The 16882-nt window shown below is 34.5% G+C and overlaps 1 protein-coding gene across 3 annotated transcripts in view; it reads left to right on the top strand.

Moving 5' to 3' along the window:
• The first annotated feature begins 2815 nt into the window (after positions 1-2815).
• Positions 2816-16882, top strand: part of LOC128990857 (FAS-associated factor 2-like) — a 32375-nt gene continuing 18308 nt past the window's right edge. For all 3 annotated transcript variants that reach the window (XM_054413478.1, XM_054413479.1, XM_054413480.1), the window contains exons 1-2: positions 2816-3156; positions 14107-14318. In XM_054413478.1, the coding sequence (XP_054269453.1) occupies positions 3097-3156; positions 14107-14318 (272 nt within the window). In that variant the 5' untranslated portion in view covers positions 2816-3096. The remainder of the gene's footprint in view (positions 3157-14106; positions 14319-16882) is intronic.

Raw genomic sequence — 16882 nt, forward strand, 5'->3', positions numbered from 1 at the left:
TGTATGAATATTCTATTGAATGTTTCATAATCAACTTTAATTTGAAGAAAACTACAATAATTATAATTGGAGAATTGGAACATTTCTAGTTGTTTTGTGCTATCATGGACTAACCGGAATATGCTTTAATCAATGTTATTAAATACTTTTTACACTCCCTGCTAGCAATTCTGAGTTAAATCATCATTCATGACTGTTGCTTACAGTCTTAAGAATTTTAGAATTGTATTTTCTGGATAGAAATGAATATCTTGAGTCATCAAGTACTTAGCAAATATCAATCTTTACTTTCTACTTCATTTCAAATCTCAATTTTAGTAACATCGAAATGTTTTTGGATGAGTTGATAAAGAAGGGATATTTCCAAAAGCTAGCAAAAAAATATTATTTGACACCTTTTACCTTTTACCTTCGATGTCTTCACCACAATCCGTAGATCGGAGAATCGTCATGATTCTTCCGTCTGGACGGGATTTTGCTATTTGTTCACGAAGTGAGCTGGCGTATGTGTATGTATGAGTGTTCCTCTATGTACTCGTTTATGTTGTAATATGGTCTATTGGTGAGGTATTTTTTTAGGTGTTGGACAAATGTTTTATTGTTGTGTAGATGTTTAAATTGTTGTGGTAGCAAATTGTAAAATTTTGAGCCAGTGTATTGTGGTGTATTGCTGAATTTAGAGAGTCTATGTTGGGGTAGATCTATGTTTGCTTTGTGTCTTGTATTGTGTGTATGGAGTTCTTGTCTGCGGACAGGTGTTAAGTTTATGGAGTAAATGATGGTTTCAAGGATATACAGTGATGTGATGGTAAGGATGTTGAGTCGAATGAAGTGTGGTTTGCATTGTTCATATGGGTCTAACCTCAAGATTGTTCTTACAGTCTTTTTCTGTAGAATTAATATTCTTTCGAGGTTTTTGGCAGATGTAGAACCCCATGAGGCAATGCCATATCTCAAGTGTGAAGCGAAGATGGAGTGGTAGGCTATCATTGTAGTGTCCAGATCGGTGGTGTTGCAGATTCTACGGAGTACAAAGAGTGCAGTAGACAGTTTTTTACTACCTACCTCAAAGCAACCAAAAGTTTTATTATTATCAGAAATCAGAAATCAGAAACTTTTTATTGCCGTAATTTGCAAGGTACATGCATATGACAAAGTCAACAACAAATGAGGTTCAAGTTCAACCAAGAAAATAAAACTAGATCCGGTAAAACATGAATAGACAAAACATTTGTCTGGGCAGTCATTATTATTTATTATACTTCAGGTCAACTGTTCAATTCAAGTCTACTGAGTATAACAGAACACTTTTTCTGTTATACCCGCAAAGTATTAAAGTAAAGTATAAAGTATATATATATTGTATATACCCAAAGATATACACAGAGTGAGGCAATGGGAACACATCAATTTATAAATAGTACAAACTTAATGCTATTTACTCCATACATATAAATAGCACATCTAAACAAAGCTTATCTTATCACTTAAACAAAAAAAGACAGTAGCTTTTTGATGGTTCGAAGCTGGACCCATAAGCTATTTTGTTTAAAACTGTAAAGGCCATATAATGTACTGATTTTAATCAAAATCAAATTTAAAAAAAACCGTTCAGAAAAAAAAATCTGTTATTTTATAGGTTTTTTATGGGAAAATAAGATAAGTTAGAATTATTACTGAACCGTATTTTTACTTTCTCCCCCTATACCATAAGTATATGGAGAAAGTATTGTTTTTGTCAAAATATTAGAGTTTGAGTTTTGAGTGGATATATCCGTCTTGGGTCCCCCTGGTTTACAGATATGGGAGTTGTACCTACCATTTTGTTTAGAATTTAAAGGACCATACTAAATTACTATCAAAATCGTTCTGGCCATTTTTAAGGAAATTAGATTTTTCCGTTATTATGTGGGTTTTTACAGAAAAATCACCATTAAAATAAAAATTAAAAAAAAAATGAAAAAATACCTGGAGATACCATAGATAGACCTACTTACCAAATTTCATCAAAATCGGACTAGAGGTGTGGTCAGTAGCTCTATACACATCCGCACACAACCAGGTCCAGGGTCCAGACAGACACACACACACAGAAAATTACTTCAAAAACCAATTTTTTGGGCTCAGGGGGGCCCAAAACAGATACATTCACTCAAACTTGAAATTTTGCACAAAAACAATAAAGTAATTTCTAAGTATTATTTATATACAGGGTGGTAATAAAGTCCAAAGACAGTTAAATATTTTCTAAACGACAACAGATAAATCAATAAGATTTGGTAGGTACATCAACACCACTCCTAAAAATCTACTTTTTTAGGAAATATAAATTTTCTGTCATATCATGGGGACGTCCCGCAAGGAGTCAGAAGGAAATCTTAAATAGAAGCATAGTACATCAAACATCAAACATGTACATCAAATTAAAGGTCTTTACTATCAGAACATAATGCCGAAAATTTGAACTCAAACGGGCAACCGACTAATCTATCCATCTATTTATTGACAAGTTGGTCCCAGACTGTCGACAACCATTAACGTAACTCAACCAATATACAATTTTCTTTGAAACTTAATCAATGCTGCATTGTCCCATTCCATTGCTCCAAGACTCCAAGAAATACTCAATCTAAGTCTACTATAGTCCAAGCAGACGATATGAAACCACTCATTTTGGACCAGTAAAAACATGATGTTTTCGTTTTCACTGATTTCAGTTTTTTTTCAGTCAGCAGAACCATAGACAAAACTCAGAACAGAACTCTGAAATCAGAATCAGAATCATCGAATCATCACATTCACTGTCACTCACTGAAAGGCGAAGACGAACGAAAATGTTTCACGGTAAAATTATGTCTCTGATTACTGCCAATAGCAAATTTTGTCACGTTTTGAGAATTTTATGAACTTTGTAAAATCGTCTGCAGTGTTAAGGAAGTTAAATAAATTAATGTTATCCATCTAACTTAGTCTAGTGAACGTACCACTTTTAAACCTTTATTCTGTTTTCTTTAAAAATTAGTAATCACTCACAAGAAATTGGCATTGTTTTGTTTTGGATGCATATAACCTGGTCTGTAGAAGAAATAAAATAAAATGGATAACCTTGAAATGAATTTAACCGAAGAACAAACGGAAAAAGTCTTACAGTTTCAGGTAGGTAATCGTAAATAGTGTAGGGTATGTGACTTGGTCTTGATCTAGCCTATGTACAGTACCTAGGCCTAGTACTTCCTCAAGGAGTATGTTTTATCTATGCTAGTAGGGTAGGCCCTAGGCCCCACATGGGCCCAGAAATTGTTGAATGAAGCCTTCAATTAATCGTTGTAAAATCCATGATTAGGCCCCATCTTCACCACATTTTTTCTCCTGTAGCCTAAGTTAAGTAGGCTAGGAATATATTAATTCTTCTTACCTCTTACTAACTTTTAAAGAGCTAAATTAGATAGGCCTAGCCTTCGCTTGAGATTGAAATAGGCCTAATTTACTCTTTAGAAAATGACCTTACTTTCCCACATGTTAAGTTAGTTGTATTATGGTGATTCGATTTAGTTCTTAACTTACCATCATAAACAAAAAATCATAGCCTAAGTTAGGCCGACATCTGTAATTTTACATTCCTCTGGGGTAGGTCACAGAAAACATACTACTATAACCCAGAATGCCAACCGCATGATAAAAAGCATTAAGTGTTTTGAGAGAGCTTTGCCTGTCAATCCGTAGGCAGCGCCACCAGCGTTGCCATGCACTCAGCATAGCAATGCTGGTGGCGCTGCCTACGGATTGACAGGCAAAGCTCTCTCAAAACGCTTAATGGTTTTTACTATGCGATTGGCATTCTGGGTTATAGTAGTATGTTTTCTGTGGGTAGGTACAGTTTCTTAACTGGGCTATGCTAATATCTATTGAAACTATCGATTCGATTAGTAAACCTTCATGCGTTTTTTTCACCATCAGCAAGTTTGGTTGGTTAGGTTAGGTTATGATAGTTTAATTTTATCTTAGGCCTAGATATATTTAGAAATATCGATTATTAATCAATATTTTCAATTCAATAGTTTCGATCGATATTAACATAGCCCAGTTAAGAAACTGTACCCTTCCTCTGTTCGATAGGCCTATTATGGCCTGGGCCTATTAATATTTTAGCAAATTTGGTATTTATTGTGACGAACGTGACCATGGGAACCTATATAGATTGATATATAACTAGAAACTAGATTTTTAGCTGAAAATAATAGTGCAACAATTTTTTCCGAGCTCAAATATTAACCCTCCGAGCGTCGAGAGTCTACGCGTAGACGAACAAAACCCCCTGTGGGGCGTCGAGCATCTACGCGTAGACGAACACACGGTGTTTCGTTCAATTCGTTCTAAATCCAATTCGACGCAATGGGACCTGATTTATATTGGTATCACCGTTTACGGTAGAAGTTGGGCTTTCTACCAATGTCTGTCTCGAGCCACTAAACTGTATGTAGTGATCGTAGCGCAGCTGTAAACTTTGTCAATGTTTTATTTGTTGACGTTGACAGTTGCTTGTTTACTAACACTTGTAAATGGTGGATTTTTTATTTATTTATTCATTCCGACGGCAATCGCCATTTTACAAAACAATACATCAGACAAGATTTACATGCAACAAGATATAATACAATAGAAAACATCAATAAATGAGTAAGAAGTTTGGTGGTGGTGGTGGACAGTTTGAGTGAAATTGCAACAGTTACAACATTGTGAAAAAAAGTAACAATAACAAGAAACAGTGTAAATAAATAACATCAATAACAATAACAAGAAACAGTGTAAATAATTAACATCAATAACAATAACAAGACAAAGTGTGAATAATAAACATCAATGACAATAACAAGAAACAGTGTAAATAATTAACTACAATAACAATAAGTGTGAATAATTAACATCAATAACAATCAGTAATCATCAAAATGACTAACATTGTGAATAATTAACATTAATAAATTTACTATACATAACAATAATAGACTATGGCAATAGATAACAATATAATAAACTGTGAAAAAGCTAACGTAACATAAAAACAAAACTATATAACAAAAGGATGGATCTGGAGGGAGAAAAACCTTTTGATAGAATGCTGACAACAAGACATTTCATCACTTAACACTGTTGAGCGTGTGGCCCTCTAAAGGCACCACCAAGGAACTCCAAGAGCACAAATCCCATCACTTGACACGAATCAGCTCTTCCCGGCACCCAGCATGTGGCCCTTTAGAGGCACCACGAAATAACCAACACTGATAGATAGCGGAGAGGTGTCAGTAGAGCAGCCTCTGGACATCACGTCTGAAGGATGCTGGTGATGGCCCAAAGAAATCCAAGTGTTTTAGATGTCGTGTTAATTCCTAAATATGGATAAGTAGTGACATTCGTGATTGTTTATTTGAGAGTAGTGATGAGTTAGATGATCCTGATGAAGTGGACATAGACAGTAATTTAGAAATAAATGAACCTCCAACATTAGATTCAGACTTGCCTATATTAGCCTATTATCAGATTCTGACCATAAACATGGCGCAGAAAATCACTTTTACACCTATAACTTTTTGTTACTATTCGGTAATAATGTGTAAGTTAGGCCTATATATTTGTAATCTACATAAAATTTCAGACAATGTGGCTATCTTCAAATAGTTGTAGGCCTAGAAATATTTTATTTGAACTTAGCGCAAAGCTAAAAGTTTTTTTAGATTTTTATATTTTGATTTTTTGTCTATCATTTTATATATATATTTTTTATTGCAAATAACACCTATATTATTGTAGCCCATGAACCTGTGAACAAAATGATATACAAAACATCATAGTTTCTGACATTTAAATAGGCTGTAGATTATGTTAAATGAAATCCTGCAAATCAGTAAAAAACAGCTTAACGCCAAGGCGTTTTTGCTTGACGCTTGGAGGGTTAACGGAGTTACAGCTGTTTTAAGTTTTATTTACCGGTACTTCGTTTTTTTGACCTAACCTATTTATAAGCCTATTGTAAGTAATTAACGTAGAAGACTCACTTTTTACCAGGAAATAACAGTGCAAAAATGTCTCCGAGGCCACGAATATTGACTAAGGTAACTTAAGTTAAGATAATTTGTCGTTTTGATTTCCTTTAAGTTATATATACCTTCTATTCTAGTCTGCTACTGCTTGACGCATTGCGGATTACGGAATTACGGAACGGACTAACTGTTACTTGTAGAACTATACTGAACCTGAAATGAAAATGAAAATACGAAATTGAAGAGAAGAGAATAAAAATAAGTCAATCAAGTCATTTAAAGTACATGTGCTACAAACATCTAACAAACAACACGGCACTGAATAACTTATTTCAGAATGATATTATTTATTAAATGCTTGCAGCATTTTTGAAATTGTTATTTCGTCGTGTTTAACACACTATTTTAATTGCACAATAACTGCCTGTGTGTAATATAAATTATCAACTCAGTACACTATAACCTACACTTTACCTTCCTAATCTAACCTAACTTCAAAACACTTAATACAGTCACGAATCCGCATAAGCCCGACTTGCCTTCTACACATGCCTTTTCTGTCATCATACTTATATTTTATGCTACAGCAAGTTTGGTTTGGTTAGGTTAGTTTAGAATAGTTTAATTTTAATAATAATACTAGATGACCCGTGCTGCTCCGCAGCATTGAAATTAATAATAAAAAAATTAAATACTAAACTTAATAAGGGCGGTACAACTTTAATTAAACTCTTATAGGGCTGCTGGATTAATTTCGCCTTCTTATGACCAAATTAAAGTATAACACATTCCATATAACACAGAGAAAATCGTCCCGATGTATTTTTTCCGTTTTGAAAATCAATTAATCCAGAACAATATCCACACACTTCCTAAAAGCACCTACAGAGAAAGCACGTACATTTGTTAACTCATATGTAACACAGCGTGAATGAGGCTTTATTAAGAATGTTTTATTAACAACAATATTTCTTGTAAAATAGACATCTCTGTCGGTAGAATTGCATGTACGCATATTCTCAGGAGTAGTTCACTCCATCTGGTAATCTTTATTAATATTACGACTTTTATAATACTTCCTTCCAAACAATGTTTGCTGTTCGTCCACCTTTTGATTTAGTTTCTACTTTTACAGTATCGAAAGATTTCCCTCTCGATAAGGCGACGTACAACTGACCGTGACTAAATACTGGTTTAGGCAAGTACACACCAACTCGATCAATCGTTTGGCCCTGCGCCTTGTTGATGGTCATGCAGAACGCAACCTTTATGGGGAATTGTCTTCGTTTGAAAGAAAATGGTACTGTAGAATCTGATGGAGAGAGATCAATGCGGGGTAATAGTGCACGTTGTCCAATATTTGTGCCAGTTATGATTTCTAAGTCTAAACTGTTTTCATACATTTTCTTGACAATAAGTCTTGTTCCGTTTAGCAGACCTGCTGTGTAGTTTAAATTTCTTAATAACATCACAATGGCACCTTCCTTTAAGACTAATTTGTGAGAAGGCAAACCAGTCATCTCAATGCTGTTCGAAATTTCATCATAAATGCCACAGATAAAATCGTAAACGTGTTAGTAAACAAAACAAAAATGCGTTTAAAATGTAAACTCCTTATCGGAATTAAATAAATATTCAATCATATGTTCGAAAGACAGATGTAAATATTTTTTGAAGGAATCACAAATTTTGTCTGAGATAAGATATTGGAAAATGTTTTGAAACTAAAGTTCAGAGTCAGCTCAACTCAACATACCCTCCACCCGAATAAAAGTATAGCCCGATATTATACCGATAGCCCAAATAAAAGTAGATTATTTAGACAAAAACAAAACAAAAAACTAAACGAAACGAAAAAACGAAAGTTTATATCTATACTCAATTCTAATTACGTTATCCTATTTATTTTCATATAAGAACCTTCGGTAAAATTCCGGCATCATTTGTGTAATTAATTATGATTATTAAGATTGGCATAGTGCTGAATCACAAACAAACCAAATGGTTCCAAAATAGAATTACCTCAACAGTACCTGTTGATTTCGACGGGTTTAACCTTGTATTTTTTATTTTTTTTTTGTATTTTGTATATTGTATCTTAAACCGATGCTTGTTGTGAAATCTGGACATGCATAACTTCAATTTGAAAATTCAACCATGAACTGGACATGCATAACTTAGATTTGAAAATTCAACCATGAAAATTGGTCGAGTAGAAGAGCCAAACGAACTGGGAAATGAAAAACTAAATTTAACTACCAATAGAGCAAATTTATTTTACGTATAATCCGGGTTTGGACTGTAGCTACATATATTCCAATACTTGATGGGACATCTGTGCGTACATACCCTCAATTTGAGACCTCAATCTTGAAAATCGGTCGGTTAGAAGAGCCAAACGAACTCGGAAAAGAGAAACAAAATTTAACTTCTATAAGAAATACGTGGAGAGGAAATTTTTTATACGTATAAACCAAGTGGGGTTATAGATAAATATTTGCCGATGCTTAATGGAAAATCTGTGCGTGCATACCTTCAATTCGAGACCTCAATCATGAAAATCGGTCGGGTAGATGAGCCAAACGAACTCGGCAAAGAGAAACAAAATTTAACTCCCATAAGAAATACATGGGGAGCAAATTTCGTTTACGTAGAAATCGCGTGGAATTATAGATACATTGATGCCGATGCGTGATGGCAAATCTGTACGTGCATACCTTCAATTCGAGACCTTAATCATGAAAATCGGTCGGGTAGAAGAGCCAAACGAACTCGGCAAAGAAACCCCAAATTTAACTCCTATAAGAAATACATGGGGAACAAATTTCGTTTACGTATAATCCGCGTGGGATTATAGATACATTTATGCCGATGCTTGATGGCAAATCTGTGCGTGCATAACTTCAATTTGAGACCTCAATCATGAAAATCGGTCGGGTAGAAGAGCCAATCGAACTCGGCAAAGATAAACCAAATTTAACTCCCATAAGAATAACATGGGGAGCAAATTTCTTTTACTTATAAGCCGAGTAGGATTATAGATAAATATATCCCGATGCTTGATGGCAAATCTGTGCGTGCATACCCTCAATTTGAGACCTCAATCATGAAAATCGGTCGGGTAGAAGAGCCAATCGAACTCGGCAAAGATAAACCAAATTTAACACCCATAAGAATAACATGGGGAGCAAATTTCTTTTACGTATAAGCCGAGTAGGATTATAGATAACTATATTCCGATGCTTGATGGCAAATCTGTGCGTGCATACCTTCAATTTGAGACCTCAATCATGAAAATTGGTCGGGTAGAAGAGCCAATCGAACTCGGCAAAGATAAACCAAATTTAACTCCCATAAGAATAACATGGGGAGCAAATTTCTTTTACGTAGAAATCGCGTGGAATTATAGATAACTATATTCCGATGCTTGATGGCAAATCTGTGCGTGTATACCTTCAATTTGAGACCTCAATCATGAAAATCGGTCGGGTAGAAGAGCCAATCGAACTCGGCAAAGATAAACCAAATTTAACTCCCATAAGAATAACATGGGGAGCAAATTTCTTTTACGTATAAGCCGAGTAGGATTATAGATAAATATATGCCGATGCTTGATGGCAAATCTGAGCGTGCATACCTTCAATTTGAGACCTCAATCATGAAAATCGGTCGGGTAGAAGAGCCAAACGAACTCGGCAAAGATAAACCAAATTTAACTCCCATAAGAATAACATGGGGAGCAAATTTCTTTTACGTATAAGCCGAGTAGGATTATAGATAAATATATGCCGATGCTTGATGGCAAATCTGAGCGTGCATACCTTCAATTTGAGACCTCAATCATGAAAATCGGTCGGGTAGAAGAGCCAAACGAACTCGGAAAAGAAAAACCAAATTTTTTTAATATATAAGATGTATTCATAGTCTAATCAACGTGTTATTTAAGTCAATAACACAATCACTCTTCCCCCTGGTTATATTACCAAATGTAAAGCACAGTTCATTACTAATATTTTTAATAATACTTTAGTACTCTCTGATAATATTTAACAAAGTGTTATGACACTAGCGCTGAACTGTCACCTACATGAACTAGACATGGAAAAAACTTCAGATTTTAGAATGAAATGAGAAGTCTACCATTGTTTGTTAGTGTATGTTTATTAGTAGGCCTAGTTGTTAGGCTTTAGAAGTATGCCTACGTAAAAATCCAGTACTTTATTGTTAAAGGGAACATTCATTATTATCGATGATTTTTTCTCGATATATCGATATTTTGTTTTCCTTTACGATACATTACAAATTGATAGCTGATCTTTAGGCTAAAATATAGTCTATTATATGGATTAAGAAATGAAACTGTTCTAAGCTAACCTAACATAACCAACCGAACTTGCTGTACCATTTAAAAAATCCGTTTGATAACAGAAAAGGCGATTGGAGAATATTAAGCGGAGTTTTTAAATGTTACAGCAAGTTTGGTTAGTTTTGTTAGGTTAGTTTAGAACAGTATTTCAATATTTTTTTAAATTATTGTTTGTTGATTCTAAACAATATTTATTTATCGTAGTTTGTCAGCTGATATATTCAATTTGTTAATATCGATATATCGAGAAAAAACATCGATAATAATGAATGTTCCCTTTAACAGGAAAATACCAAAAATCCTTATTCTAAGTATAAGGATTCAAAAGGGCATAAAATCTACATCGTTAAAGTAACAATGTTGGCCTATTTTGTAGAGTGGATTGGATTACTGGAACTTGGAACTGGATTTTGTCAAATCCATCATGCCGCCAACGCCACCGCCAGTCGCCACTGAACCATTTCACTTAGCTGCGTACAGTTTAGCTATCTTGTTTCCCGAACGTTCTTTATGCTGAAATTAATAAGTTCGCGTTAATTAACCTATTGATTCTTAGTGTGAGTCTAATATTTACTTAAAATCACTTACAATTTACATAAATTTAATAGTTATACAAAGTTTCTGGCGAGGAAATATTGTCAATTAAAATAGACTAGTCAGTAGACTTACAAAGGTAAATAAAACTTAAAACAGCCGTTACTCCGTTAATATTTGTGGGCGCGGAAAAATTTGTGCACTGTTATTTTCAGCAAAAAATCTAGTTTCTGGTGATATATAAGTCTATATAGGTTCCCATGGTCACGTTCGTTGCAATAATTACCGCAAATTTAATTTTACCTTAAGGTCAAGTCTAACAAACACAATACGGTTATTATTCAGTTTCCACAACTCACCTAAAACGCACTTAAAAACGTTCTTAAACTGTTCTTTGACATCAATACTACAACTCGCTTAAATAACTTTTTTGTCGCTGAGGCTTATTTTAATAACTACACAATCGGTTTTATAACAGCAATAATTCCTCACCCCCTAGGGGAGAGAGTGGGAATTCGGGGTTTTGGGTGGGGAGAAAACTCGCTTAAACATCGAGACAACTGGCTAATTTAACTCGCTAAAACATCGAGACAACAGGCTAATTATTTAAATCGCTAAAACATCGAGACAACAGGGTAATTTTTATCAGCAATAATTCCTACTCTCTAGGGGACAGAGTGGGAATTCGGGGTTTTGGGTGGGGGGGAAAAAGTCACATAAAATTGAGACAAAAGGGTAATTTCATGGGAAGATGGGTAATTTGTACAACAAATATGGGATTTTTTTAATTATGTGGGATAAAATACATAAAACGGGATACAAATCAAAATTACTGGGGATAATATTCCCATTTCAGGTATTTTATGCACATATCAGGGATAAATACAGGGCAAGTACCAACCTAAACATATGTCGATGTGGCAATGCCACGTCATTAGGTTTGTTGTCGCGTCGCTATTGGCCAATGCCACGTCACTTGTGTTGTTGACGCTTCGCTATTGGCCACTGGTTATGAGTCAGCAAGACAAAGAGTAATAATTCTCATCATAGCCTACAACTGGGTTGTAGATAGGGGTCTCAATCCCAGGCCTTCGATCCAATACAATAATTAAATTTTCCAATCAAAAAGATCATTAATTATAGGTACCATTTCATATAATCGTCCTAAAAATAAAGAGTATATGTGTTTTAAGTGTTATTGGACTATTTTTATTAATTTTCCGTAAGTAAAAGTCCTAAAATTCACAAAAAATCAATATAAACATAGGTTTTTTGCAATCCCGTTAATCCCGGGATTAAAAGACACCAGTCCCGGGATTTCTAGGTATCAAAAATCGGCCGAGATCCCGGGGTTGAGACCCCTAGTTGTAGACTATGTAAAATAACCTTGGAAATACTTTATTTAGGCATGTGGGGAAGGGGAGACGGGGATTATGCGGGTTCGTGGCTGCATTAAGTGTTTTGAAGTTAGGTTAGATTAGTAAGGTAAAGTATAGGTTATAGTTGGCCGGGTTGTTTATTTATGTAAGATCTACAACGTTTTATCACTATTGGAACATTGGCTTAAACAACGAGACTACGATTTCAAAAATGCTTGCATTTTTGAAATGGTCATTTCTTACTTGGTAAATTTATTTGTTTTATCCTAAGTTAATAATATATTACTAAAAAACACACTTTGTACCCTACCTGTAGCAGCAAGCCTAGGTAGCCTACTCATAAAACCTAATGTTAATTAAATACATTTAATTGAAAATCAATTCAAGAAAATGGAAATTCGCTTAGTCAGCAGGTTTGCTGCGGCAGGGGTATTTATTTTCTTTACAATTTCTAATAAAGCTGGGGTTTCCATTTTCCCTTCCGGAGGTTCACAAAAAAGTGTATAACTTCTGAACCGTTTGAGATATTTCGACAAATAAAAGATCAAAAGAAAGCTAATTTTCCCCTCTACAATCTACTTGTCCCAACATTAAGTAATATGCAGTGGAAAGCTACCATAAGGGGGGGGGGGTGTACACTTACCCCAGATCAAGGGGGAAGTGTACCTAACTTACACCCCAAACATAATTTTACAAACAAATTCTCAAAAACACAAAATTCATATTTTTTACAAAATAAAAAACCACATATACAAAACATTCCAAAGAATAAGTTCAGCAAATTTGACTTGTATAGCACCATGCATACATTGTGTAGCATACATGCTTTTTTTTCAATCTGTGGTCAAAGTTGTAGCCTACAATGTGATTTGGGGCGTACACTTACCCCCACTTGACCTTATAATATAGTCTAGGTAGGTACTGTTGGTAAATAAAAACTATATAAAAAAAACTAAGTTAAACTTAAGTTAATAAGATTGTTTTTTTTTATCCTAAATTTGTTCGTCTAAAAATGGTTTTATATAGAAGTTTAAGGAGGTCAATAAAAAGTAGTGCAACATCTCACAATTCCGCGTGTCACCTTTGTGAATACCTCTCAACAGACATAAAGTTCTGTTGTCAGGTCAAGATTAGTTTCTCCAATTTCCAAAGGCAATTTACCAAATTAAGTTATTCCCTGGGTTGTAGGTGAATCCAAAATTTACAATTAGTTTTGGTCGGAAAGACTCCTAAGTGTCTTTAGGCCTAAAACTAAATTTAAAATTACGATTTAACGTCTAACTTATTGAGCGGTTGGTAAGTTAATATGGCGGTTTGGACGAGTCCTTATGTAGACTGTTGGAGAGCAAACACTCTTGTTTATATTCGACTTTATGCTCAATGGAATCGAAACGTTGAACAAAGAAGGATAAACTTTTACTTACCGGTAATTATTTGTGAGTTAAATGAGACTTGTAATTTTGAATTAGTTAATTTATACCAAATTATACTATAGCACCACTAGTCACTGGCAGGCAGGAACTGGGTAACTTATAGAATAAAGTCAGTGAAATCTAGGTTATAATTTTGTTTAATGTTTAATTGAATTTCAAAACGAGAATACATGAGCTTATCAAAAGTGAATTGTAAATCGTAAAAATAGGATTAACTGATAGCTATAACTTAAAATCATCAACTAATGCACCTCATGTTCAGACTACTTGGCCAAGTCTTTTGTAGAAATGTCATTTTTGTATGGGTCGTGTGTTTTATATTAGGTGATGGTGACTATGTAGTAATGTTTTGACAGGACTTGACGGGAATAGAGAACGTGACGTTATGTAGAGATGTGCTCCAGAGACACCATTGGGATCTGGAAGTAGCGGTGCAAGATCAGCTGAACATCAGAGAGGGTCGGCCTACGATGTTCTCCAGCGACCACGCTCCACCTAACGTCGTCAGTGACTCTGTGGCGCAACATGTGTTTCACACACCTCCGGCCGGATACAACCCTGGCAACAAGTTAGTATCATCAATACATGTGACAGGGTTATCATACCCTCGTGTAGCCTACAGGGTGTTCCACAAAGAGGTTTAGACATTTGATTTTATATTACTTCCCCCATTTATGCACCAAAAGTTTTGAATCTTTACACAATTTATAAAGCGGGATTTTAAAATATTTTGTGAAAATACCATCTATCTAATGTGTGTAGACTGTAGGCACTAAATAGCATTTTGAACATTTTACCAACTGGCTTCCTGATTCGTTTGGTGTGTTGCAGTTTTAACACTACGGTAGTTGTTGTAGGCCTATAGCTGTTTGAAGAATATCTATTTTAGCTATAAATACTTGCCTTACATTTTTTTGTTTAAACTGAAGATTGAGGAATGATTTTACATCCAATGACATCGGCATATTTTTTTATATTATGTCCTTTTAAGCCTTTTATCATAAGTGTTACATCATTACATGTCCATTTTTAACCAAAATTAAAAAAAATATACCAAAATTTAAATATATATTGATATAAAAATTAGCAAAACTGGTGATGTGTGCAATCTATATAATTAATACGCGACATGAAATTTGGTCGGTTGAACTCCTCCGCCATTTCTTAACCGATTTTATTCATTGACATCTCATTGGAAAGAGGGTGTCGCGTAGATTTTCAAACTGGCCTTACATTTTTGAAAAAATCCCTTGGGCTTTGCCCCAGTTGCTGTTAAAGTTCCCATGTTATCCTTATGGAGAACATAATTGTTTACATTTTGATCAGCTGTATAATTTAATTGCTGTTATTATTTTTCAATTCAATGAAACGTACTGAGTACATTTATTTACTATTTGAGTTTGTGTAAACATAAACCCCAAGACGGATCGTGTTAATATGGTTTATCTTAACTTTCTTTATTTATCGTTGTTTTGTGTCTCTATGGCGGATGGAGTTAGCATGATTGTAACTGAAATTCGTGCATTTATCGTTGTTTCCTGTAGCTATAATTTGTTTATTTGTTGTAGCGAATTTCCCTATAGGGAAGTATTTAGCGAATTTCCCTATAGGGAAGTAGCTATTACCGTAGGTCTCATGGTAAGACTTAGGCCCGGGACCGATTTACTTTTTCATTTTAATGTCCCCAGAGGCCAAAAACACCATTCGTTCAAATTTTTATATATGTATATATATATATATATATATATATATATATATATATATATATATATATATATATATAGGTATATATATATAGATTTATATATATATATATGTGTCCGTGAACACGATAACTTGAGTAATTTTTATCAGATTTTTATGAAATTTGGTTTGAAGGTGTAAGGCGGGATAAACTTGAATGAGTTCGCGATCCAGCATGATCGGTCCATGGGAACAGGGTTTTATGGGGGGTTTTATGGGGTAAAAATTGGTTTTTCTCACTTTTTACCCTCAAAACACAAAATTTCCCAATTTTTCTCTAAACCTTCTTAAAGAGCTTAAAAAAACAAACAATTCAGTATATCAAAGTGTTTTTGTACGGTTATTGGTTACGGAGAAAACTAAAAAAATTGTAAATTTAAAATTCCCATGTTATTCTTATGGAGAATATTGTAAAATGTTGTAGTTTGCTTGTTTATGGATATATTTTGATCAAACTTGGCAAATTTATTTATTTTATAGTAAGCTATCAATATTTTACTAAAAACACACTACTTTATTAGTTTCCTTGTAGCAGCAAACCTAGGTACTCGTTAAACCTAATGTTATTTAAATAGATCAATTGAAAATCAATTCGACCAAATGGAAATTCGCTTTGACGGCAGGTTTGCTGCGGCGGGGGTATTTTTTCTTTTAAATGCCTCCGACGCGACGACAACGAAACATAGACAAGAGGCGTAATCGTGATAACGACCGCAGCTACAGAACAGTGGTGCGTAAAAGGCTTAACTCACCTAACACTACCCCAAAACGACTTTTTGTTCTCAATTGGCCCTCTATCAGTGACCTGTGTTGCCTGTACAGCGAGGCATTTTGAGAAGGAGAAAACCGGCCGGAATGCTTTAGGTTTATCAATAACGAAGATAAACATGGTCTGAGTTACACACCTGTAATCTTTGAGTTGAAACTCATTGTACATATGACTGTTATTCGTTTTGAAATAACTCCGAGCAACGTGTAAACTAGTCCTTATTAAATCTGAACTTCCATCCAAGCCAGACTTAGTTTATTTAAGGTGGGCCCTCCACTTAAGCTTAGCCACTGGTTAGTGAGCTTAATATCGATTGCACATAAGGATTAAAGACAAGTCTCAAAATTTCAGGAAATTTTAAATCTCGATCTACAAGACAGGATTTTTTTTATCAAGATTTTTTCAAGACGAGAAAAAAAATTTAAACGCCTGCAGAAAGTCAATGCAATTACTTATCCGCAATACAGGAGCGCGTTGTAGTTGCGTTTCGTTTGCGAAGACGTTCTTATTTCATTAATGTTTTAGTCATAAAACATATCGAACATGCTTTTCCTGTTATGTATGAGAAGGGAATGTTATCGTATGTCTCGATCTCGTCTCAAATTTTTATGAGAAATAAA

This window comes from Macrosteles quadrilineatus, unplaced genomic scaffold (genome assembly GCF_028750875.1).
Source record: "Macrosteles quadrilineatus isolate MER2022 unplaced genomic scaffold, UCM_ALF_1.0 Scaffold_3__2_contigs__length_128488019, whole genome shotgun sequence".
Classification (NCBI taxonomy): domain Eukaryota; kingdom Metazoa; phylum Arthropoda; class Insecta; order Hemiptera; family Cicadellidae; genus Macrosteles; species Macrosteles quadrilineatus.